At 43.6% G+C, this 26,890-nt stretch overlaps 2 protein-coding genes across 3 annotated transcripts in view; one reads left to right on the top strand and one right to left on the bottom strand.

Moving 5' to 3' along the window:
* LOC134575218 (oocyte zinc finger protein XlCOF7.1-like) overlaps nt 1–26,890 on the bottom strand; it is a 107,970-nt gene that overhangs the window by 44,260 nt on the left and 36,820 nt on the right. The gene's annotated exons all lie outside the window — the stretch shown is intronic.
* On the top strand, nt 6,949–26,619 carry LOC134575181 (oocyte zinc finger protein XlCOF22-like). Of its 2 annotated transcripts, XM_063434413.1 has the most exons (5): nt 6,949–7,010; nt 19,526–19,683; nt 23,906–24,073; nt 24,154–24,277; nt 24,546–26,619. In XM_063434413.1, exons 2-5 carry the CDS (start codon nt 19,606–19,608, stop codon nt 26,246–26,248), a joined length of 2,073 nt encoding a protein of 690 aa, XP_063290483.1. In that variant the 5' UTR covers nt 6,949–7,010; nt 19,526–19,605; the 3' UTR covers nt 26,249–26,619. The 2 variants fall into 2 exon arrangements, with proteins under 2 accessions (XP_063290483.1, XP_063290482.1); XM_063434412.1 differs by lacking the exon at nt 6,949–7,010 and having other exon boundaries at nt 19,393–19,683.

Genomic DNA, 26,890 nt, shown 5'->3' with positions numbered 1-26,890 from the left:
CTGGAACACCCCATTGCTGCCTGTTCAAAAGCCCGGTACAGATGAGTATCGACCTGTGCAGGACTTGAGAGCAGTCAATGATGCGGTTGTTAGTATACATCCAGTCGTGCCCAATCCATATAACCTGCTTGCTTTAATTCCGGGCGGGGCAACCTATTTTACAGTCTTAGACCTCAAAGATGCCTTCTTTTGCCTCCGAATTGCCGCAGAAAGTCAATGTATCTTCGCTTTCCAATGGGAGAACGCTGTAACGGGCTCAAAACGCCAAATGACCTGGACAAGACTGCCCCAAGGGTTTAAAAATTCACCTACCCTATTTGGTTCAGCTCTAAGTCAAGATCTACTGGATTTCGTGTCCATCCCAGGAGAGTGTGTATTGTTACAATATGTAGATGACTTGTTGATAGCAGCAGTTACAAAAGAAAAATGTCAGCAAGCAACGCACGATCTACTACACATTCTCTGGAAGGCAGGATACAAGGTGTCTAGAAAGAAGGCTCAGTTGTGTTTGCCAACTGTCAAATATCTGGGATTCCATATCTCTGAAGGTCAAAGAATTATGGGGCCAGAGAGAAAAGAAGCTGTCTGCCAAATACCAATACCCAAGAATAGAAGACAAGTGCGAGAATTCTTGGGGGCAGCAGGCTTCTGTAGGATATGGATTCCCAGCTACGCGATACTGGCAAAACCTCTGTACGCAGCCATCAAAGGTACAGAGCACGACCCCTTCTTATGGACTCAAGAACAGCAAACGGCATTTGAAGATGTGAAGAAGGCTTTGATGAGTGCCCCAGCATTAGGTCTACCTGATCACACACGACCATTCTACCTGTATGTACATGAGCAAAGAAGAATGGCTGTGGGAGTATTGACACAGTACTTGGGATCATGGCAAAGACCTGTTGCCTACATGTCTAAGCAACTGGATGCAGTGGCCAGCGGACTTCCACCTTGTCTAAGAGCCGTAGCTGCAGCCGCCCTGCTAGTAGCTGAAGCCGATAAACTCACTCTGGGTCAAGAACTTTATGTACGAGTCCCACATGCAGTACAGACGTTGTTGGATTACAAAGGAAATCATTGGTTTAGTAACAGCCGTATGACCAAGTATCAAGCAATGTTGTGTGAAAACCCAAGAGTGCATTTAGAGACTGTAAACACCTTAAATCCAGCTACCCTTTTGCCACAACCTACTGAAAGTCAACATGATTGTTTGGAAGTAATGGATGAAGTATTTTCAAGTAGACCAGATCTTCGTGATTTTCCCATCCAGAACCCCGATGTTCAATATTACACTGACGGCAGTAGTTATGTGAAAGAAGGGATCCGCTATGCAGGATATGCAGTAACAACAATAGACAAGGTGATAGAAGCTCGGCCACTGGCGAAAGGAACATCAGCACAAAAGGCAGAATTGATAGCACTGACACGAGCGTTACAATTGGCTGAAGGTTTAAGAGTGAACATCTATACGGACTCCAAGTATGCGTTTTTAACCACTCATGCCCACGGAGCTTTGTATAAAGAAAGAGGACTACTGAATTCAGAAGGCAAAGAAATCAAGTACGCAGCTGAAATCCTACAACTATTGGAAGCAGTGTGGGAGCCGAAAGAAGTCGGTATTATACATTGTCGAGCGCATCTGAGAGGAGATGGTGATGTAACCAAAGGAAATCGGATGGCAGACAGTACAGCTAAGCGTGCCGCTGAATCAGGAAGACAGGAATATGTGGGGCATATAGCTGCCCTAATACCAACTCCACTGTCTCAATGGACTCCAGTTTATACAGCTCAAGAAGAGGAGTGGTTAAAGACTGAACCAGGAAAGTATTTGGAGAACAAGTGGTATCAGCTAGAAGATGGAAGAATAGTCATACCAGCATCACTAGCGGTAGAAATTGTCCAAAATTATCATAACGGGACACATTCTGGGAGAGACAGTACTGAAGAATCTCTCAGAAAACATTTCTACATACCAAGATTGTCCAACTTGACTCAGGCCATTGTACGCAGATGTGTAACGTGTGCTAAAAATAATGCAAGACAAGGACCAGTAAAGCCACCAGGAGTTCAGTTTATGGGGGGACTCCCCATGTCCGATCTACAAATAGACTTTACAGTGATGCCTAAATCGGGTGGACATCGTTACCTGCTGGTAATTGTGTGCACCTATTCAGGCTGGGTAGAAGCATGTCCTACTCGTACAGAGAAAGCAGGAGAAGTTGTGAGATTCCTGCTACGAGAAATAATACCCCGATATGGACTACCCTGTTCTATAGGATCGGACAATGGTCCAGCTTTTGTTCACCAGTGCCTACAACAACTGACTCATATGCTTGGTATAAAGTGGAGGCTTCATACTGCATATAGACCCCAGAGTTCTGGTAAGGTAGAGAGAATGAATAGAACTATTAAGAACCAGTTGGCTAAAATGTGTCAGGAAACCCAACTTAAGTGGAACGTTCTCTTACCCATAGCTCTATTGCGAATCCGCAGTACCCCTACCAGAAGGATGGGTCTCTCTCCTTTTGAAATCATGTATGGGCGACCACCTCCCGTACTTGGTAACTTAAGGGGGGATTTGAGTCAGTTGGGAGAAGGAATTACCCGGCAGCAGGTTGTAGAGTTGGGTAAGACTATGGAGGAGGTACAGAAATGGGTACAAGATAGATTACCTGTGAATATTTATCCCCCTGTTCATAGTTATCATCCAGGAGATCAAGTGTGGATTAAAGAGTGGAATAATGTACCGTTAGGGCCCAAGTGGAGAGGTCCTTATGTTGTTCTTTTGTCTACCCCTACAGCGATAAAAGTAGCCGAAGTGACTCCGTGGATACATCACTCCAGGGTTAAACCAGCAGCAGTCGATTCTTGGCAAGTTACAGCAGATCCAGAGAATCCCTGCAAGATCCGGTTAAAACGCACGACTCAGTCGGAGTAACGAGGAATTATTGTGGATTACAAATTTTATTATTTTTGGGATTTGGTGCGTGAGTGAGAAGGCCATAATAAAGCCTGTCCGCCCACCGACGTATAGTTTATAAGCCAGGAAAGTCTCGAAGGGACACCTGTGAAGACGAGCAGAACTCCATTCCCTGCAGCCCTTACATCCTGGAAGCTGAGGTGCCTTCGCACGGACGAAGACTGAGGATGACGGCGAAAGATGTGTTTTTGATAGTGTTTATTTATGTGTGTTTTTATATTCAGGAAGGTAGAGGTACCGACACTCCTAGCTGTGAGGTATGCATTAAGACTACGAGAACAGGTAACCATATTTCCCAAACCCTAATTTGGCATTCACAATACGAGTGTAAAGGAGATGTATCGAGATGTAGATACCTAAATATAGATTATAGTGTGTGCCATTTAGGAGTAGGAGAACCTAAGTGCTTCAGTCCGGAGTATCAACCTCGTACAATTTGGTTGACTCTCAGGAATGGAGATCCTCAGGGGACCCTAATTAATAAGACAGTGTTAGAATCCGTACATTCTTCGGGTGTTCTGCTATTTGATGCATGTAAGGCGATATCAAGTGGTAGAAAGCCGTGGAATGTATGTGGGGATCTTAGATGGGAGAGGACGTATGGATCTAACGATAAATATATTTGTCCCAGTAGTAAAAATAAATATGTGAGTCCTAGATGCCCAAATAGAGAGTATAACTTTTGCCCATATTGGTCTTGTGTGGGGTGGGCGACTTGGGGACAGACAGTAGACAAAGACATGATAGTGACTAAGTTGCCGACTAGCCCATATTGTAAGTCTATGGAATGCAACCCAGTCCATATACTTATAAATAACCCCGATAAGTTCTTAGACAAATATGGCAATTTATTTGGGTTTCAGATATACGGGACGGGTTTAGATCCTGGGACAATATTGTTTATAGGGATAGAGACTGATACGGTATCCTCCCAGACTCATCAAGTATACCATTCCTTTTATGAAGAGATGAGTATAGATAATAAGATCCCCTATAATGCTAAAAACCTGTTCATCGATTTAGCTGAAAGTATTGCAGGTAGTCTTAATGTTACCAACTGCTATGTGTGTGGAGGTACTAACATGGGAGACCAATGGCCTTGGGAAGCAAAGGAGGTAATGTCCGGTTCTGAGGCAGTTGACCAACTAATATCTACACAAGCCGATTATCATATGAGTGTTAGAGGTAAATCTGAGTGGAGATTAAAGACCTCCATCATAGGTTATGTTTGCATAGCAAGGAAAGGAATAATGTATAATACTTCTGTAGGAGAATTAACTTGTCTAGGGCAAAAAGCTTATGATGATGATACTAAAAATACAACTTGGTGGTCGGCTTCAAATGTCTCAGAACCATCTAACCGGTTTGCTAGATACGCCAATTTAAAGGATGTGTGGTTTGATCTATCAATCACATCTACCTGGAGAGCCCCAGCAAATTTGTACTGGATCTGTGGTAAGAAAGCCTATTCGGAGTTGCCACAGGACTGGGAAGGGGCATGTGTGTTGGGTATGCTCAAACCATCCTTCTTCTTGTTACCTATTGAAACAGGTGAGACTTTAGGTGTTAAAGTGTATGATGTGAATCATAGGAAGAAAAGGGGACCCATAGAGATAGGCGCCTGGGAAGATAATGAATGGCCTCCCCAGCGTATTATAGATTATTATGGGCCAGCCACGTGGGCAGAAGATGGTACCTTTGGTTATAGAACCCCTATTTATATGCTCAACCGCATTATAAGATTACAGGCGGTGGTTGAGATTATCACTAACGAAACATCACAAGCGCTCAATCTCCTAGCGAAGCATAATACCAGGATGAGGACAGCAGTATACCAGAATAGATTAGCCTTGGATTACCTTTTGGCAGTAGAGGGAGGTGTATGTGGGAAGTTTAACCTAAGCAATTGCTGTCTTCAAATAGATGACGAAGGGCAAGCAATAGCTGAGCTTACTAGCCATATGGTTAAACTAGCGCATGTGCCTACTCAGGTATGGAAAGGGTACAATCCAAGTAGTTGGTTTGGTAGCTGGTATGAGTGGTTTGGAGGGCTTAAGGCAGTGGTAGGTGGAGTCCTACTGATTTTAATGTTGTGTCTACTCCTACCGTGTCTTATACCCTTAGTAGTTAGGTCTGTGCAAAGCCTGATAGAAAATATAGCAGAGAGGAAGGCTGCTGCACAGATAATGGCAATTTATAAATATAAGGCTCTAGATCAGGGAGAACCAATGCAGGAAGATGAATGTTGAAGATTCACATCATAAGATAAGTCTGGTCTGGTTCAAGGTAACTTGCGGTGTAAGCAAACTAAGGTTAAGTGATGCCTCAAGTAATTGTAAAATATCAAGAGGCATCAAAGGGGGGAATGTGGTGGAATCTCGGTAAAAATAAATTTAGTAGGCCGAGATTACCACGTGGCATGTGTACGTGCATATGCTGACGTATCGATCAGTTGGTTGCACGTGGCAAGATACGATCAGTAGTGTACGGAGCATGTGCAAGAATACAGGATATAGTATTCCCCTCCTCCATTGTGCTGGACAGGCCATGCGGTCAAACAGGAAGTTAATTCTTATTTGTGTTGATTGGTTAAGAGAATGTGCGGGTGGAGCTTAATATGGGAGGAGTTATATGCCTATATAAGGAGCCTGCACTATTGTCCGGGGCTCAGAACTTGTGGTATTTTGGTGACGCTAGTCCCTCTGAGTCCCGATCGGTGATCCAATAAAGAATCTCTTCCTTCCTGAAGAAACCTGTGTCCATCTCTCTGTGCTTGGCTTCCGTCAGTTTCTCCGGTATCAATAATAATATCAGGGAGCCATGCAGTGTGTGCAGGGAGCAGTAGATAATAATAATAATATGAGGGAGCCATGCAGTGTGTGCAGAGAGCAGTAGATAATAATAATATCAGGGAGCCATGCAGTGTGTGCAGGGAGCAGTAGATAATAATAATATCAGGGAGCCATGCAGTGTGTGCAGGGAGCAGTAGATAATAATAATATCAGGGAGCCATGCAGTGTGTGCAGGGAGCAGTAGATAATAATAATATCAGGGAGCCATGCAGTGTGTGCAGGGAGCAGTAGATAATAATATCAGGGAGCCATGCAGTGTGTGCAGGGAGCAGTAGATAATAATAATATCAGGGAGCCATGCAGTGTGTGCAGGGAGCAGTAGATAATAATAATATCAGGGAGCCATGCAGTGTGTGCAGGGAGCAGTAGATAATAATAATAATATCAGGGAGCCATGCAGTGTGTGCAGGGAGCAGTAGATAATAATAATATCAGGGAGCCATGCAGTGTGTGCAGGGAGCAGTAGATAATAATAATATCAGGGAGCCATGCAGTGTGTGCAGGGAGCAGTAGATAATAATAATATCAGGGAGCCATGCAGTGTGTGCAGGGAGCAGTAGATAATAATAATAATATCAGGGAGCCATGCAGTGTGTGCAGGGAGCAGTAGTAACACACAGTCCCCAGTCTGTGGCTGTGGAGCCCAGTGAGGTCATGTGACACCGTGTCACGTGCCAGCTGGGATCCCAGACCATAGATATAGAATGGTTACTGTGACCCAGACCCATCATGGCCGCCAAGAACTTCACTTCCCTTCATTCCCCGCGGCCGCCTACACAGTGACGTCACATGGCAACGTGCTTCTTCCGCAGTAAGATAGTTGGGGGAGGAGTCAGTTACGTCACACTGTCTGTTTCACAAATCTCCCTGGGTGAGAGGGACCGCAGAGCTCTCCCATAATGGACCAGAATTTTATTATACTCCACCCAAGGGGCGGGGCTAAATGGACACCTGGGCGGGGCTACATAGTAGGGATGGAGCTACATTCCATCGGGGGCGGGGCTATATGGGCGTTGTTACACGACGGGGCGGGGCTACATGCCATCAGGGACGGCACTACATGGCAGGGGGCGGGGCTACATGCTTGGGAGCTTGTGGAACCTGTGGGAGATAAACGGAGTCCCTGCTCCCAAAACACTTTATACCCCAGGACAACAGACAGCCCATAATAGGAAGAGGTAACTGTGTAAGAGACTGTCTGTAACTGAGAGAGAGAGAGACGAGACAGAGAGAGACTGTCTGTAACTGAGAGAGGCTGTCTGTAACTGAGAGACAGAGACTGTCTGTAACTGAGAGACAGAGACTGTCTGTAACTGTGTGTGAGACAGAGACTGTCTGTAACTGAGAGAGACTGTCTGTAACTGAGAGACAGAGACTGTCTGTAACTGAGAGACAGAGACTGTCTGTAACTGAGAGAGGCTGTCTGTAACTGAGAGACAGAGACTGTCTGTAACTGAGAGACAGAGACTGTCTGTAACTGAGAGACAGAGACTGTCTGTAACTGAGAGACAGAGACTGTCTGTAACTGAGAGAGAGAGAGACGAGACAGAGAGAGACTGTCTGTAACTGAGAGAGGCTGTCTGTAACTGAGAGACAGAGACTGTCTGTAACTGAGAGACAGAGACTGTCTGTAACTGAGAGACAGAGACTGTCTGTAACTGAGAGACAGAGACTGTCTGTAACTGAGAGACAGAGACTGTCTGTAACTGAGATACAGAGACTGTCTGTAACTGAGAGACAGAGACTGTCTGTAACTGAGAGACAGAGACTGTCTGTAACTGAGAGACAGAGACTGTCTGTAACTGAGAGACAGAGACTGTCTGTAACTGAGAGACAGAGACTGTCTGTAACTGAGAGACAGAGACTGTCTGTAACTGAGAGACAGAGACTGTCTGTAACTGAGAGACAGAGACTGTCTGTAACTGAGAGAGACTGAGACTGTCTGTAACTGAGAGAGACTGAGACTGTCTGTAACTGAGAGAGACTGTCTGTAACTGAGAGACAGAGACTGTCTGTAACTGAGAGACAGAGACTGTCTGTAACTGAGAGACAGAGACTGTCTGTAACTGAGAGACAGAGACTGTCTGTAACTGAGAGACAGAGACTGTCTGTAACTGAGAGACAGAGACTGTCTGTAACTGAGAGACAGAGACTGTCTGTAACTGAGAGACAGAGACTGTCTGTAACTGAGAGACAGAGACTGTCTGTAACTGAGAGACAGAGACTGTCTGTAACTGAGAGACAGAGTCTGTCTGTAACTGAGAGACAGAGACTGTCTGTAACTGAGAGACAGAGACTGTCTGTAACTGAGAGACAGAGACTGTCTGTAACTGAGAGACAGAGACTGTCTGTAACTGAGAGACAGAGACTGTCTGTAACTGTGTGTGAGAGAGAGACTGACTGTAACTGTGTGTGAGAGAGAGACTGTCTGTAACTGTGTGTGAGACAGAGACTGTCTGTAACTGAGAGACAGAGACTGTCTGTAACTGAGAGACAGAGACTGTCTGTAACTGAGAGACAGAGACTGTCTGTAACTGAGAGACAGAGACTGTCTGTAACTGAGAGACAGAGACTGTCTGTAACTGAGAGACAGAGACTGTCTGTAACTGAGAGACAGAGACTGTCTGTAACTGAGAGACAGAGTCTGTCTGTAACTGAGAGACAGAGTCTGTCTGTAACTGAGAGACAGAGACTGTCTGTAACTAAGAGACAGAGACTGTCTGTAACTGAGAGACAGAGAGAGACTGTCTGTAAATGAGAGAGACTGTCTGTAACTGAGAGAGACTGTCTGTAACTGAGAGACAGAGACTGTCTGTAACTGAGAGACAGAGACTGTCTGTAACTGAGAGACAGAGACTGTCTGTAACTGTGTGTGAGAGAGAGACTGACTGTAACTGTGTGTGAGAGAGAGACTGTCTGTAACTGTGTGTGAGACAGAGACTGTCTGTAACTGAGAGACAGAGACTGTCTGTAACTGAGAGACAGAGACTGTCTGTAACTGAGAGACAGAGACTGTCTGTAACTGAGAGACAGAGACTGTCTGTAACTGAGAGACAGAGACTGTCTGTAACTGAGAGACAGAGACTGTCTGTAACTGAGAGACAGAGACTGTCTGTAACTGAGAGACAGAGACTGTCTGTAACTGAGAGACAGAGACTGTCTGTAACTGAGAGACAGAGTCTGTCTGTAACTGAGAGACAGAGTCTGTCTGTAACTGAGAGACAGAGACTGTCTGTAACTGAGAGACAGAGACTGTCTGTAACTGAGAGACAGAGACTGTCTGTAACTGAGAGACAGAGACTGTCTGTAACTGAGAGAGAGAGAGACTGTCTGTAACTGAGAGACAGAGAGAGACTGTCTGTAACTGAGAGAGACTGTCTGTAACTGAGAGAGACTGTCTGTAACTGAGAGAGACTGTCTGTAACTGAGAGACAGAGACTGTCTGTAACTGAGAGACAGAGACTGTCTGTAACTGTGTGTGAGAGACAGAGACTGTCTGTAACTGTGTGTGAGAGACAGAGACTGTCTGTAACTGTGTGTGAGACAGAGACTGTCTGTAACTGAGAGACAGAGACTGTCTGTAACTGAGAGACAGAGACTGTCTGTAACTGAGAGACAGAGTCTGTCTGTAACTGAGAGACAGAGTCTGTCTGTAACTGAGAGACAGAGTCTGTCTGTAACTGAGAGACAGAGACTGTCTGTAACTGAGAGACAGAGACTGTCTGTAACTGAGAGACAGAGACTGTCTGTAACTGAGAGACAGAGACTGTCTGTAACTGAGAGACAGAGACTGTCTGTAACTGAGAGACAGAGACTGTCTGTAACTGAGAGACAGAGACTGTCTGTAACTGAGAGACAGAGACTGTCTGTAACTGAGAGACAGAGACTGTCTGTAACTGTGTGTGAAAGAGAGACTGTCTGTAACTGTGTGTGAGAGAGAGACTGTCTGTAACTGTGTGTGAGACAGAGACTGTCTGTAACTGAGAGACAGAGACTGTCTGTAACTGAGAGACAGAGACTGTCTGTAACTGAGATACAGAGACTGTCTGTAACTGAGAGACAGAGACTGTCTGTAACTGTGTGTGAGACAGAGACTGTCTGTAACTGAGAGACAGAGACTGTCTGTAACTGAGAGACAGAGACTGTCTGTAACTGAGAGACAGAGACTGTCTGTAACTGAGAGACAGAGACTGTCTGTAACTGAGAGACAGAGACTGTCTGTAACTGAGATACAGAGACTGTCTGTAACTGAGATACAGAGACTGTCTGTAACTGAGAGACAGAGACTGTCTGTAACTGAGATACAGAGACTGTCTGTAACTGAGAGACAGAGACTGTCTGTAACTGAGAGACAGAGACTGTCTGTAACTGTGTGTGAGACAGAGACTGTCTGTAACTGAGAGACAGAGACTGTCTGTAACTGAGAGACAGAGACTGTCTGTAACTGAGAGACAGAGACTGTCTGTAACTGAGAGAGACTGTCTGTAACTGAGAGACAGAGACTGTCTGTAACTGAGAGACAGAGACTGTCTGTAACTGAGAGACAGAGACGGTCTGTAACTGAGAGACAGAGACTGTCTGTAACTGAGAGACAGAGTCTGTCTGTAACTGAGAGACAGAGACTGTCTGTAACTGAGAGACAGAGACTGTCTGTAACTGAGAGACAGAGACTGTCTGTAACTGAGAGACAGAGACTGTCTGTAACTGAGAGACAGAGACTGTCTGTAACTGTGTGTGAGAGAGAGACTGACTGTAACTGTGTGTGAGAGAGAGACTGTCTGTAACTGTGTGTGAGACAGAGACTGTCTGTAACTGAGAGACAGAGACTGTCTGTAACTGAGAGACAGAGACTGTCTGTAACTGAGAGACAGAGACTGTCTGTAACTGAGAGACAGAGACTGTCTGTAACTGAGAGACAGAGACTGTCTGTAACTGAGAGACAGAGACTGTCTGTAACTGAGAGACAGAGACTGTCTGTAACTGAGAGACAGAGACTGTCTGTAACTGAGAGACAGAGTCTGTCTGTAACTGAGAGACAGAGTCTGTCTGTAACTGAGAGACAGAGTCTGTCTGTAACTGAGAGACAGAGACTGTCTGTAACTGAGAGACAGAGACTGTCTGTAACTGAGAGACAGAGACTGTCTGTAACTGAGAGAGAGAGAGACTGTCTGTAACTGAGAGACAGAGAGAGACTGTCTGTAAATGAGAGAGACTGTCTGTAACTGAGAGAGACTGTCTGTAACTGAGAGACAGAGACTGTCTGTAACTGTGTGTGAGAGACAGAGACTGTCTGTAACTGTGTGTGAGAGACAGAGACTGTCTGTAACTGTGTGTGAGACAGAGACTGTCTGTAACTGAGAGACAGAGACTGTCTGTAACTGAGAGACAGAGACTGTCTGTAACTGAGAGACAGAGTCTGTCTGTAACTGAGAGACAGAGTCTGTCTGTAACTGAGAGACAGAGTCTGTCTGTAACTGAGAGACAGAGACTGTCTGTAACTGAGAGACAGAGACTGTCTGTAACTGAGAGACAGAGACTGTCTGTAACTGAGAGACAGAGACTGTCTGTAACTGAGAGACAGAGACTGTCTGTAACTGAGAGACAGAGACTGTCTGTAACTGAGAGACAGAGACTGTCTGTAACTGAGAGACAGAGACTGTCTGTAACTGTGCGAGAGGGAGACTGTAACTGTGTGAGAGGGAGACTGTGTGTAATGTGTGGATATTTATGGGGTGATAAATATTAAAATAATATTTTCATAAAAATTATCAAAAATTAATGTAATAATTTTTATTATATAAAAATTTATATTGAGAATTACCCACTATATTTAATTCTCTTAGATCCTAGAAAACGTTCATTATGAGGATTTTTACTTCACAATTTCATTATAAAAATATAATTTCTTGTGACAATAATAATAAGAATAATCATAATATGTAACATGCGTGATAATAATCAGTGAATATTTAGTATAACATAGATATAAAACAAAATGGCAATGGTTTAAACAAATACAGCAGCTACAGCACCAACTGTCAAGACGTAACAAAATTTATGTTGGGTAAACATCTTGGCTATCAGTTAGATCCTGATTAACTATTCCACAGCTGGTTACAATCCTCCTAGGCATATAATATCCTATTGCTATTTTCCATTAAAGCAATGTTCATACAGATCATTAACCATTCCTGGAATCATCCAATTAGAATAATCTACCAGATTTTACATTAGCCAAATTTTAATTTCCCTACATAAGATGCACTATCTTATTTCAGAGCAAAGCAATACATCTGGATAAATGCAGCATGCTAACATATGACAAATGTATCATTAGTATCTCGTGATCGTTTATTCCACCTGCAGAATGGAATTTTTATAACCATATATCCTTTAGTTAACTAAGGTTTCTAATTATTGAAATCTGGCCTATTTATCCAGGCATATATTCCTGCTATTAATAAATTTTTAATTAATTTAAATTCATTAAATAACACCAGCATAATTACCAGTTATGTTGCAGGAGTTCTTATCAGATGAATTCAAAGATCTGTCCCAGGAATTGAATGCAAGTATGATTATGATTGTATGCAGTAGAAAGTATTAAGAATTAGGTGAGTTTAAGAGAGAGTTAATAGTTTCTTGAGGACAGTTAAAGAGAGTTTGAGCGTTGAGTGTTAATCCCAGAGTGTGTTCCTTGAATCTCCGTCCTGAATTTCTGTCCTGGATTCCCTTTGTTCTTACTTTTTAAAGGGCCAAACTCTCTGCACGTCATTAGTTGATCGGGCGAATAGGAAACTGTAGGTGTGTCTAGCTTTATCTAGTATTATCTAGTTTTTGGTCAGTAGATGGCGCAATTACATCACCAAAATTTCTTGTCCTGGAAAGAGTTAACTGAATTTGATGATGATTTTGATGTCATTTGGCTTATCTATAATGGACACTATAACTCAAATTTGCTGCCAGTTCAAAGCATTTTCTTTCTCTCTTACCCAGACATAGGGTCGGCAACTTGTATTTCTAAATTGACACCTCCTAACCTTAATTTGACCCTTTTTCTTACAATGGGACCTTGTAAGATTTAGAAAGTAAAATTGATTACTAAGTGTTATCTGGTTCTTTGGTGAAGCTGTGTGTAAGATTATTTCTATTCCATTAACATTTATTAAATGATATTCTATTCCCCTTGTGAGACTCATTGCCTTGTTTACATAACGCATTCCTTAGCTCAGGCTTGAATGACTAAAGTTTCAGATGGACAGAAATTTAGTTTCTTTCTTTGCCTGAAAATCCAAAATGGAGTCAGCTCTGTTTTGAGTGTGACTTGCAATATACACTTTTAATTTCTATCTTAGCACAAAATGTTTGCCGATATAAATATACTGACAGTAACTGTGTGTGTGACAGGGAGACTGGCTGCAACTCTGTGTGTGACAGGGAGACTGGCTGCAACTCTGTGTGTGACAGGGAGACTGTCTGCAACTCTGTGTAAGAGAGGGACACTGCAACTGTGTGTGAGGGAGACTGTTTGCAACTGTGTGTGTGTGAGGGAGACTGTCTGCAACTCTGTGTGTGAGATTGTCTAACTGTGTGTGTCTGTCACTGCGTCTGTATGTACGTGTGTGTGAGACTGCATATAATTGTTTGTGTGTGACTGTCTGTAATTGGGTGTGTCTGTCTGTACCAGTGTGTGTGTGTGTGTGTGTGTGTGTGTGTGTGAGAGAAAGAGAGAAACTTCATATAATGATGTGTGGCTCTCTGCATGTAACCGTATGTACGACTGTGTCTGTGACTACCTACCTGTAACTGTGTGTATATGTGGCTACCTTTAACTGTGTGTGGCTGCCTGTACCTGTGTGTGCGACTATATACCTGGGACTGTGTGTATAACTGTGTACATCTGACTGTGGTACTGTGTGAATGTGAATCTGCAAAACTACACACCTGCATTCACACATGGTGGGGGGAGGGGGGTAGGGCACCAGCGCCGAGGGAGCCTGGCGCTGGATTAAGGCAAGTGGCTGAAGGGGTTTTAACCCCTTCAGCTCGGTGGCGGGGGGACCTAATAACTGTATAGTGTGAGTTTGTTTTCTTGGCACTATAGTGCTCCTTTAAGGTATAAGTGATAAGCTTCCTTTTTGCAGTTTGTACAGTGCTACGTTTCCTTTTTTTCTCAATCTGTATTTTATTGAGGTAAATTAGATAGGGTACAGAATAGAGAGAGGGAAACGTGCGTTTATAATACAGTATAGGGTTCAGTAACAATGGTATCTAACATTTCCTTAGTGTATATACCTCTTTTTTATATATTATGGTTTAACGTTTAACGTTGCGTTTGTAATCAGGTTCAGTCAATATGTAGTTTAGTCGCTTAACATTAACTAGTTATACGGGATTAAGTGCGCAGGCTTTGTATAAAATAAACATGCATACGACGTCCCTAGGTACACCAGGATTCAGTAACATAGTTAGCAGAGTATCGTGTAGTTATTAAGCTAGGTCAACAGCAGTACTATCTTATTAATAAAATTAAATGGTTGCTATGTAACAATGTCTGATTGGATGAACCATGCTATGGAACAATAAGATAACCGGAACATTTTTCGAAAACATAACTGTCGTGATGGGTAGGACAGGTTATAAGTATACTTGACATGACTATCATACTTAATCAACATGCTGAGTTGCACGGTCATCATAACTGACTAGGGAATGGCCTGGAGTCTGAGGCTGGGAGTATAGTCAGTGGCAATATGTGAAAAACAAACACATGTTCAGACATTTATAACAAGCAAATAGCTAAGCGAGGTCGTTAAGATTTAGAGAATAAGGTAACATATAGCATTATTATAGGTTATTTTTAACCGCTAATTAAGTACTGGCAGGCTGGGGTTTTACACGTCCTTAAGGGGACATGGGTACCTTGCTCGAGGGTATGTAGCACGGTCAGCCAATACCTCGGCTCGGCAGGTCCATGTCTACCCCGGGGTTTCCCCTGGTTTCCTGGGTGTTGGCACCGCTTCTCTGGAAGGTCCACATGGGAGCAGCAGGGAGCGGATGGGTGTCGGTCGCCCTCCAGCCCCAGGTTGGTGGGAAGGCCTGCACTTGTATACCACTGACTCGGTTTCTCTGTGAGGCCGGGTCATCCCTTTGTCGGGCGCCATGGGGAGCTCGGGTGTCTTGCCGCCGCCTGCGACGGGCGCTCCTCCAGCGATGTGGTCGGTGCCTAGGAGAGTTACTCCATGTGGTCTTTGGCCTGGGAAGGCATTGTGGGAGGCCAACGTTGTTCTCCTCAGTGAGGTGATTAAGGTTCTGGGTGGTCCGTCTTAGCTTGCGGGTGCCGCACTGCTGCCGCTGTGGGGAAAGCTTTGGGTCCGGAGGCAGGTCACTGGGCCTAGCCAGGGGCCTACAGACGGTGCCTGTTATCGTGGCTTGCGGTCGTGAGGCAGGCCGTGGGCGAGTACGCCTTGTGTCCCTCATTCTTGCTTGTCTGTGCAGGTGTGATTTGTTTTGCCGCCATATTGGAGCTTGTTGTTGTGCGGGCTCCAGACGTATGTGTCTTGAGTCCGGCAGTCGCTTCCGTGGCGGTTCGGCAGCCGAGTAGGTTTGGGCGGAATGGAGCATCCTGTCCTGTAGTTTCTGCCAAAAATTTTGAAAGATGCTCTCTAGCCTGGCCGCATATCCCTGTTCGTCCTGGCTGCCGGCAAGCCGCGTGGTCGCCGCCATCTTTGGTGAGTCTCTCGGGCCACCAGCGGGTTTCTGAGAGCCCAGTATGGCTGGGAGGACTCCCAGTAGTGGACCGGGATCACCCCCACCGGTCCATAGGGGGGGGTTGCGGGGTATCCGCTTGTGGCACTCAGCTCTCGGGTCACTCCGGGTTGGGAGCTCGGCCGCTGCTCCCCGCCATTGCGCACCCGGCCACATGCCTCCACTGGTATTGCCTGTTGCCTGTCGTCCATTACGGTCCGCATCACCGGTTCACCGTGTGGACTGAGTGTCAGGTCGTCGCTTAGGGTCATTATATGCCGTTTCATGCTGTTTGGAGGTGCCTTTTTAGCCTATTTTTCATAGCTTAGTCAGGAGCTGCAGTTAGGCACGTCTTCCCTCCATGGCAGTCAGGCCCCGCCCCCGCTACGTTTCCTTTTCATATTTTGTAGCAGTATAAGTTTAGTGACCATGGACAGGAGATTAGTGTGACAAACTCCCCTTTTTAAGTGAGTTTGCCACAAGTTCCTGGAGAAGCCTGCCTGCCAGCCTCCTGCCCACAGACTATGGGCCCTGCAGGGAAACCTGTAAAAGACTACCGAACTTGACCGACTGTTAGCACGGATTTCCCTGGAACTGTTTTGGGCATGGGGCCATGCTTGCGGTCGGTCAAAAATATGACTTCCAGGAAATTCCTGAACCGATCTGGGTGATTTTTGGATATGTTGTTCACCCAGATCGGGGCTATCATGTAACTTTCATGGGGTTTTGTGTGTTTTTAAGGTACTTTTTGCAGTTTCATAAAATTGTATATTTTTTTCTGTGCTTGAAGATAATTGGGTTAGATTAGTACAGTTCCTGATTCAATTATCTCCCAAGCACAGAGGAGGGATTCTATTGTTTGTGTATGGGAGTGTCTCACTGTATGACTTTGTTTTTATTGGTTTGTTCACTTTGTGTCCCAGTGCCCAACAAGGTCCACCTAGGTGTCGCCCTTGTTGGGGAAATGTGCATAAAAGGCCAGTGAGCAAAATGCTATTCCAGCTTACACTCCAAAACTGTGTGTCGTCCTGTTATTGGAGGGGAAGAAGATTTACTCCTGTGTCTGCTGTTCCAGCTTGCAGGGGTTTCAACGGGTAAAGTCTTTGTAAGGACTAGAACTAATTCCCCTATTCGGCTCCAGGAAGGAGCAGTTCCAGGGCCCCAGTCAAGCCACAGTGACTGAGGGCCAGAGTGCTGAGGTTTGTCCCCTGTTCCAGCTAGGAAGCGGTTCTTTGGCGGAGGTACCCAGTCGGGGTACAGGGAGCTCCATTACAATTAGCAAAGGTTAATTAATTACCTGTACCTGCCTGGCCCTTTGGACACTCAAAATTGACTGGTCGTCTGAAGGGTAAGCCAGCCCATTATCACTTGGCAATAGATTAAACATTTTGAGTTTCTAAAAAAGTGCAGAATGATACAGGGGAAATCTAGTTCTGTGTGTCCTTCTAAACAATGTGTATATGGTTTATATTTTGGCTAACTGTCACATCCTTTGAGAAGAATTTTGTTTGGTGTACATGCAATACAAGAAGTCAGTCTTAGAATGAAAATTGTCTCCGCCATCTCTCGAAGGGTAATACAGTAGTGGGTTATTTGTAAAAGATGAGGTTGAAATGGGGAAGGCAGTTTAATTGATGATTCCCCAGTTTATCTCATGAAACAAAATGTAGCCCTTTAAGTGCTTTGTATTTAAATAGGTAAAATTAATCAGGAAAAATATAAATTCATGGCCACTAAAAGGATCCTTTAAAGTGGCACTGTCATGCCGAACTTACCTTTCCCCAATTGATTCCTCTTTTCTCCCTCTGGCAGGATCTGTTCTTTATTTCTTCCTGTCTGCTCTAGTTTTGTTTAAAACATAAGACAAAGTAGGGATTACTTTGTCTTATGGAGGTTTCCTACGCCTGACCAGCTAAAGAGGAAAGTGTGCTTCGTTTCCGGTGGTCAGAGCAATTTTTCCACAATTCTCACCTTTGATCCGTGATCTTGTGATGCTTCCTGTCAGTATTCCTGAACGTCCTGTCACTTAGACAGAACACCGGCGAAACTACCGAATTTCGTCCTAACAGAATAAGAACAGTTTGTTCATTTGTGTTTGGACGCAATCCAGGACTTTGTTTGCGTCGGAATTTCATTTGAATGAATGAAACTCCGATCCTATTCGTGCCGCGGCAGCATCTTGCAGATGTTTAGTAGATCCTTAATTTCCACGGCATCTTAAGTCTTTCAGCCTTTTTGGGACCTATCTACCAAAAGGCTAAAAGACCTAAATTGGTCTTTCAGCCAAATTTACTAATACGAATTAAAGATTACTTAGTATTAGTAAATTCTGCCCCTACTCGCTTTACCGTGATTAGGGGCATGTCTATTAAACAGTGAGCAGCCTGTGGCTATATATATGTGGCTATAGTGATTGGATGAAATATTGATATCAGAATATTATGTATCAATCAAATTATTGGTTATTATTCCTGAGCAATTTTGTGGTAATGCAGGAATATTTTAGAAGAAAGCAATCTATATATATCAGATTTCTATACAGACGTCACTTCCGGTGCATCCGCGTCACAAGAAGTGACGCGAGATTAGCTGCGCGCATACTGACATATATACTGACATAATCAGACCGCCACGGAGGTTAAAGAAGTGAAGGGAAAAAAGGGAAGTGTAAAATATTGCAAAATAATATAAATAATATATATACATCCTTATGATGAGAATATAATTGCTATAAATATTGAATCTGAAAAGTTACCAACTGATCACCACATATAGCACTCATATCAACCCACACACTGCCACAGACATCAGTTACAACTACACGCATACCATGCACTGCCACACAAATCACTAACGGCTATCCAAATACATCATACAGAGAGCCACCTCATACACAGAACATATACATCTCACACAGCTACCACATTTCAGTCACCACACTCTTACACAACACAGTCATTCCACACACACAGTTTTTGCACTCACACCTCACAATGGGTTCCCCGGTACTCCTAGTATTCTCCTGCAGTCATAGAGCAGGGACCGCAGGTGCAAATGCCATGTGCGACCAGCTGGGGGTTGTTAATGGTGTTATGGGGGGTGACACACAAGGGATGGGGGGGGAGGTGCAAACGCCGTATGCGACCCATTTCAATTGTGAAACTGTTCTAAAATAGTATGGCAAATTACACTGGGACCATAAAGTCGTGGCACCATAAACATTCTAGCAGGTTGTAGTGGTTATGGTGTTTGAAATGTTTTTTTAATAAATATTCAATTTATATAAAAAAAAACATAGAAAAATAACTGTTGGGTGCAAACCCTAATGAAGAGAGCTTTGCACGGCTATGTCCATCGTGGTAAATGTGTTTTGAGAAAGGCATTAATTCCTTAAATAAGAACTTAAACCAACAAAACTACTACAGCCTGGTGTAGTCGTTATGTCACCTAGCATCTCAGAGTGCATTGCCCAGTTTTAGGTCAAATTGTTAAGAAGCCATTTGGTTTTCTGTGACACCCAAAGACCACCCTCTCTTCGTCTGTTAGAAGTCAAAGTGGACACTTGGGCCTAGCTTGGAAGGTGGTGACTGATCGTGATGGATGTGTTGCTGGAGTGGATTAGCCTAGTGCTCTCAGCCTGTCAACATATTCCAAGTAATAGGGACTTGTAGCTTTATATCAGCTGTTTCAGTCAGTTTAAATTAGTTTACAAAGGTAAAATTCATTTTTTATTTTCTGTTAATAACACACAGGGTTGTTCACTCAACTCCTTAAATTGAACATTATTAGCAAAACTGAGGTTAAAATCTGATCTGGAAAAATTCTCCAGCAGAGCCATAGTCTCAACTTTGGCTATGTTTGTCATTTGGGTTAAGTTGGCATAAATTCACAGTTTACTGAGTAGCTATGATAAGTAAACTGAAACAGAATATATTTCTAATTACAGAATTGCTGTGGTCTCTTTAATCAAGTCAGCCCAAAAGAACTGGAGCTCATTCTCTGTATGTTGACAGTAAGCCTGTGAAAATGTACGAGAAAAGGAATCAGGTGACTGAGAAGATCTTGGACCTAACCTTGGAGATCATCTACCTGCTGACTGGAGAGGTGAGGGATTCTGGGTAATGTAAGTATGGAGATCATCTACCTGCTGACTGGAGAGGTGAGGGATTCTGGGTAATGTCATTATGGAGATCATCTACCTGCTGGCTGGAAAGGTGAGGGATTCTGGGTAATGTCAGTATGGAGATCATCTACCTGCTGACTGGAGAGGTGAGGGATTCTGGGTAATGTCAGTATGGAGATCATCTACCTGCTGGCTGGAGAGGTGAGGGATTCTGGGTAATGTCATTATGGAGATCATCTACCTGCTGACTGGAGAGGTGAGGGATTCTGGGTAATGTCAGTATGGAGATCATCTACCTGCTGGCTGGAGAGGTGAGGGATTCTGGGTAATGTCAGTATGGAGATCATCTACCTGCTGACTGGAGAGGTGAGGGATTCTGGGTAATGTCAGTATGGAGATCTACCTGCTGACTGGAGAGGTGAGGGATTCTGGGTAATGTCACCATGGAGATCATCTACCTGCTGACTGGAGAGGTGAGGGATTCTGGGTAATGTCACCATGGAGATCATCTACCTGCTGACTGGAGAGGTGAGGGATTCTGGGTAATGTCATTATGGAGATCATCTACCTGCTGGCTGGAGAGGTGAGGGATTCTGGGTAATGTCACCATGGAGATCATCTACCTGCTGGCTGGAGAGGTGAGGGATTCTGGGTAATGTCAGTATGGAGATCATCTACCTGCTGACTGGAGAGGTGAGGGATTCTGGGTAATGTCAGTATGGAGATCATCTACCTGCTGGCTGGAGAGGTGAGGGATTCTGGGTAATGTCAGTATGGAGATCATCTACCTGCTGACTGGAGAGGTGAGGGATTCTGGGTAATGTCACCATGGAGATCATCTACCTGCTGACTGGAGAGGTGATGGAATCTGGGAATGTCATATTAATGTCACACACTTTAATACATATTACAAAAGAATCTCAGGTCTCAGACAGGTTTTACATTCGTAACATATACAAACATCCAGGCACACCCAATGGTTTCTTCAAGAGGCAGTCTTTATTTTGTTTAAAATATAATGGCAACGTTTTGGCTCCTACATGAGCTTTTTACAAAGGCTCATGTAGGAGCCGAAATATAATGTCATTATATTTTGTTTCAAAAGAAAGACTGCCTTTTATAAAAACCATTGGGCGTACCTGGACCTCTGTATATGTTTTCAGTGGACATGGGGGGGAGGGGAGGATAATTTGCCCTCCCTGTCTGGATCACCCTGGTGGAAGTAATCCCCTACAGCGAGTGCTGCGCTCACTTTTGTGCACAAAGGTTTTACATTCATGTCAATGTGTAGAGAGTCTGTTCCATTTGTTTATTAGACTGATCCTTCCAATAATAAGCTAGTTTGAGTTCTTTTGTAATTGTCCTATTTATAGCTAAACCCCTCCCACTCATAATATTGTAAAGCGCTACGGAATCTGTTGGCACTATATAAATGGCGATAATAATAATAAGTACAGTTCAGTAGTGAAATGCCAGACAGGCCCCTTCTACATGAGATATAGGGAAAAGTACCTTCCTCTCAATGTGCACGGACAGTAACAGATCTAAAAATTAAGAAATGCTTACACGTGTCCCTTTATTTCGGTACCAGAAAGTTACAGTGTAAAATTATGACTAGAAGTAGGAGTTTCTCAAGCTAAACGCCTTGCTTGGTATATTTTTGGCAATAAAATACAGGAACACAAGTTTTGAGGTCTTCATTTGTGGACTTTCTGCATTAGAGAGACGGCAACCTTTTTTTTTTACTCCCCCCCCCCCCCTTCTGACTCCAATACATTTTGTTGTGCTCCTAGTCACCCCTAAATACCCCTAACCCCCTCGATTTACCTTTTTTTTAAACTTTAATTTATGCCCGGACCTAGGTCCTGGGCGCCACCATCTTAGTGTGGGCAGATAAAGTCCGTGTTTGACATGTCATCTGCCCACACTATATATAGCGCTACGAAATTCCCGCGCATGCCCAGGTAAACACTTGGGCATTCGCTTTGGTCCGAAATTTAAACAGGGATTTCATCCTGTCATTCGTCAGAAAGACGAATGAATGAATATAAATTTCGGATGAACAAACACCGAATGTCGGTATTCATTTCTTCGTTTGTTTAGTTTATTACAAGGAGGGAGCTACCTGCACGCAGCTAACTCCTTGTAATATGTAAAAATAGAAGAAGCAGGGAGCAGTGCTCCCCGCCACTTCCTGAGCACCCTATGTCCTCCTCACTCTATGGGGGTCTAATGACCCCCATAATAGCATAAGGGAGATTAAAATCTCCCAAATGCCCCTACTCGCTATACTGCGAGTAGGGGCACGTCTACTAAACAGTGAGTGGCCTGTGGCTGCTCACTGTTCTAAAAAATACGCTCCCCACCCTCCAAATCATGGTGGGGCATCTAGAAAAAGAATTAACAGGGGAAGACATAGTGCTCCAGTGGGGACCCTAAGAGACATAGTGCTCTGGTGGGGACCCTAAGTAACAAAAGGAGGGGGGACCTATTGTCTCCACCTTCCGGCCCCCACCCATGAGCGGCAGGTGGAGGCTAAAAGTATCAAGGGTAAAGTAACTAGGTCCCCCATTAATTGATTGGGGGGGAGCTTATTTGTTAGAATAGTGAGCAGCCACAGGCTGCTCACTGTTTAGTAGGCATGCCCCTACTCAGTATAGCGAGTAGGGGCATTCGGGAGATTTAAAACTCCCTTATTCACTAATACTAATGAAATTCCGATCCGAACAAAAGTCCCGGATTGCGTCCTAACATGAATAAACAAACTGTTTGTGACGAACGCCCCCTTGCCTCGGGCTCCTAGAGAATGTGGAGGCTAGCCTCCTGCCCATTGACTATAGGCCAGAGAAAAGGCTGGTAAAAAAGACTTGGTTTGTGGGATTTATTTGTACTGTTCGGGAACCGAACAAACTCAAAAACTGCGGAGCACCTCTGGGCTTGTTAACCCCTATTTTGCCTTCCCAGGCACCATTCTCTTCCTCAGTTCGGGAATCTGTTTAAATTTCGTTTTTATGTTACCAAAGTTGACCGACCGCTAGCCCTGATATCATGGAACTGTTTTGGGCATGGGACCATGTGCGTGGTCGGTCAAATAATTGACTACCATGGAAATCTTGAACCCCTGAACCGATCTGGGTGATTTTTGGATATCAGGGGATGTAACTTTTGTGTGGTTTTCATGTGTTTTTGAAGGTACTTTTGGGGTGTTTGTAAATTGTATGTTTTTCTGTGTCTGGAGATTTGAGGTTAGTACAGTTCCTTACTCAATTATCTCCCAGGCACAGGGGAGGGATTACCCTATTTTGTGTGGGAGTGTCACGGGCCTCTTTTCGGTGTCCTTGTACTGCATAAAAGCAGGCCATTGAGCCTGGATTAAACAGATCATCTTACCCCTTCATGAAGTCTAGGTTCATGTTTGGGGGATTGGGAGCTATATTCACACTTATAATCACTAAGGCGCTTGGGACTTTGGAGTACTGGGATCCATTTACAGTTTGCATTCTGTTATGATGAAATTCTGTAGTTTTGCCGTCTTCCTGTCTAAATGACAGGACATTCGGGAAAAGAGAAAGGAGGCATCGCGAGATTACAAGGGTGAGTATTGTGGAAAAATGCCTCTGACCCACATGAGCTGGTCACGTGTAGGAAAAATACATGAGACAAAATAGTCCCTACTTTGTCTTATGTTTTAAAGAAAACTAGAGCAGATAGGAAGAAATGAAAAACTGATTCCGAGAGAGGGAGAAAAGAGGAATCGATTGGGGAAAGGTAAGTTCGGCATGACACTCTGGGGATTGCTATACTCCTTATACTCCCCTGGGTTCTAATCACTAGCTCTTTTAAGAGCTGTTCCTGCTACACTCTTTGGCGCAGGAGAGGTTCATCCACTGGAAGCTGGATCCTGGTCTTGGGTCCAGGGTGGGTGGAGGACGGCGAGTTCCCAGCCAAGCTGTAACGCTGGATGTGTGGACTACAGTGCTGATGGTGTCGGGTTGAGTGCTTGGAGTCCTCGGTGAGCACTAGGAGCATTGGTTGGCGGAGGCACCCGGTCCGGGTGCCAGGCGGTCCATCACAGGAATTATTTAGGAAAATAAAGATATTAGGTCTTACGTATTTTTTAAAAGAGGGCATAGAATGATATTGGAACAAATGATGGAAAGAAACCATTGCAATGCATATGTATCTGTCATCCTCCATATGTAGGAGCACATGGTTGTGAAGAAACCTGTGGGTTATACATCACACAGCAACAGTCCCTGGGTGTTCGATAAATCCATTGTGCCTCCACTTCACTCACTCATACATGAAAGAAATAATGACCATAAGATTTTGGAACTTACCAGTCAGATCACCCAGCTGTTGACTGGAGAGGTGAGGATGCTGAGAATGGGACATTATATAGTAAAACAAGACATGTGTCTGAATGGTGACTGTATCTTTGTGTCTACCAGGTTCCTATAAGATGTGAGGACTTCACTGTCTATTTCTCCACGGAGGAGTGGGAGTATTTAGGAGAACACAAGGATCTCTACGAAGACATGGATACGGGAAATCATTGGCCTCTCAGCTCTTTGGGTAAGAGAAGATTTAATCACCGTTGTGTTGAGAGAAATAAATATTTTTTTAATAAAACCACATAAATTCTAATGATATACAAAGTTATGTATCAGACAGCAATGTATACAAGGATTGTCTGGAAGAAGATCTTGATAACTGAGACTCACCATAACATAAGGTCACTGCATTTTACCAAGTAAATAAGCATGAGCTATGTTGCTTAATATGCTTTTTCTTGTGTTCATATGTATTTGATTAGCTATTAATATGCATTTTCGTTTAATAGAGACATTCGTATCTGGTGAATTTCACATGCATTTTTCTTTGCCGGATTTTGGAAATAAATATGTCACTGGGAATAAAACCAATAATGGAGTACAAGATCAGAAATGCAGTGAGCAAAATATTTTTTTTACTAAATCACATGAATCTGCATCATATACAGAAGGAACACTCACAAAATATTTGTCTACACATATTAAGAAGGAGGCAGCCTTATCCGAAGTAGAAAATCTCACAAATCCAGACATTTGTCCACCCATGGTATGTATGCCAACAAAATGTACATCTACTCATAGTAAGAAGGAATCCACTTTTTGTATTGAAGGGAATTTCATAGACATGGCCACTGCTAAACCTACAGAGGTACACACAGAATATACAGTGATTCATGTTAAGGATGAACCAGCCTCATATAGAGAAGGAAATCTCATAGACACATTCGTTCGTACATCCACAGAACATAAACTGACAGAATATCAATCTACTTGTATTAAGGATGAGTTAGTCTCTTGTGAAGAGGGAAACACCACAAAGACTGAAATTTGTGCACCCGCAGAATATAAATCTACCTCCAAGTCATCTGAGTTTGGAACAGTAATGCTTATTGATGCTGACAATTACACTCTTACGGAACACACACAGAAGAAGGATACATTTACTTGTATTGCTGGTTACCTAGAAGGCTGTACAAATGCACAGAACACTCCAGCTAATTTATCATTAACAGAATCAAGGAAACCAGGTAATAATAATTATAACGACGGTATTTCTCCTCAGAATATTGGAAAGGTACTGCACTGTCACAAGTGGCCTGAACGTTTTAATATTAACTCAAAGATAGTTCAGCATCAGCCAGATAACAAAGGAGGCACTATGGATGCTACAGAAATAGGTCCGGTCGTGTTTACAGAGGCTGAACTCGTTACACAGGAGAGAAATCCCAAAGAAGACAAAGGATTTTCATGTTCTGAATGTGGGAAGAATTTTAGACTTGTGTCGTATCTGACCAAACACAAGAGGAGTCATACAGGAGAAAAGCCATTTAAATGCAACGAATGTGGAAAATGTTTTTCTTTGTCTGAACACCTTGTATCACATAGAAAGATTCACACTGGAATAAAACCATTTAACTGCACTGAATGTGATAAATGGTTCACCCAGGCCGCACATCTTGCGTCTCATAAAAGGATTCACACTGGAATAAAACCATTTAACTGCACTGAATGTGGTAAATGCTTTACCCAGGCTGCACATCTTACGTCTCATAAAAGGATTCACACAGGCGAAAAGCCATTTCAATGCAGTGAATGTGGGAAATGTTTTACTTGGGCCACACAGCTTGCATCGCATAAGTCGGTTCACACAGGGGTAAAACCATTTAAATGCACGGAGTGTGGGGAATGTTTCTCCTGGTCTTTCCAGCTTGCTTCTCATAAATGGGTTCACACAGGAGAAAAACCATTTAAATGCACTGAATGCGAGAAATGTTTTGCTCAGGCAAAATTGCTTGCTTTGCATAAAAGAATTCACACAGGAGAAAAACCATATAAATGCACTGAATGCGGAAAATGCTTTACTCAGGCCGCACATCTTGCATCACATAAAAGGATTCACACAGGAGAGAAACCGTTTTTCTGTTCTGAATGTGGGAAATGTTATACTGATCGCTCAGGTCTCACTAAACATCAGAGAAATCACAGAAGATAAACTTTTCTTAAATTCTGAATGCAGGGAATGATTCACGTTATTACATTTCTTCTATCTGTTTTTATCCAAGGTGTTCGGAAATTAATAAACTCAAATCTTATTATGATGATGAAAATCTGATAGAGGTCTATTTACTGCATAACATTCATGGAGAAGGCCACATCTCTAGTTTGCATGAGCTGGATGTTTGGATATTTGGTTACAAAAGTTATATGAAACTAGTCCTCCTCTAAATGTTTGTAGTTTCTTTTAAAGCGCCACTGAAATTATGGTATGCTTAATTTTAAGGTTATAAAGTTCTGCACTTCTGTGTTCTCAAGTTATACAATTCAATTCGCACCTTGTCAGGTCCATCAAGGTACACGTTATAGCGGAGCTCCAATATTCAGCATCAATATCTCCGCTGTAGACTCCTTGTAGTTGAGGAAGCATTACGATATCAAAGGCACAATCCCCCCCAGTAACTGGACAACATACAGTTCTGGGAGTAAACCGATTTTTTTTCAGCCACAGCTGGCATTCTTGCAACTCCCCATGCAAGGGGTTTCTTAAATTACATTCCAGGGATTTTACATTGGTGGCCCTTGTTGGGGACAAGGGACAAATCAACATTTCACAGACTCCTCTTCTGTGCCTGGGAGA

This window comes from Pelobates fuscus, chromosome 10 (genome assembly GCF_036172605.1).
Source record: "Pelobates fuscus isolate aPelFus1 chromosome 10, aPelFus1.pri, whole genome shotgun sequence".
Classification (NCBI taxonomy): Eukaryota; Metazoa; Chordata; class Amphibia; order Anura; family Pelobatidae; genus Pelobates; species Pelobates fuscus.
This window is presented reverse-complemented; position numbering and strand designations above follow the sequence as displayed.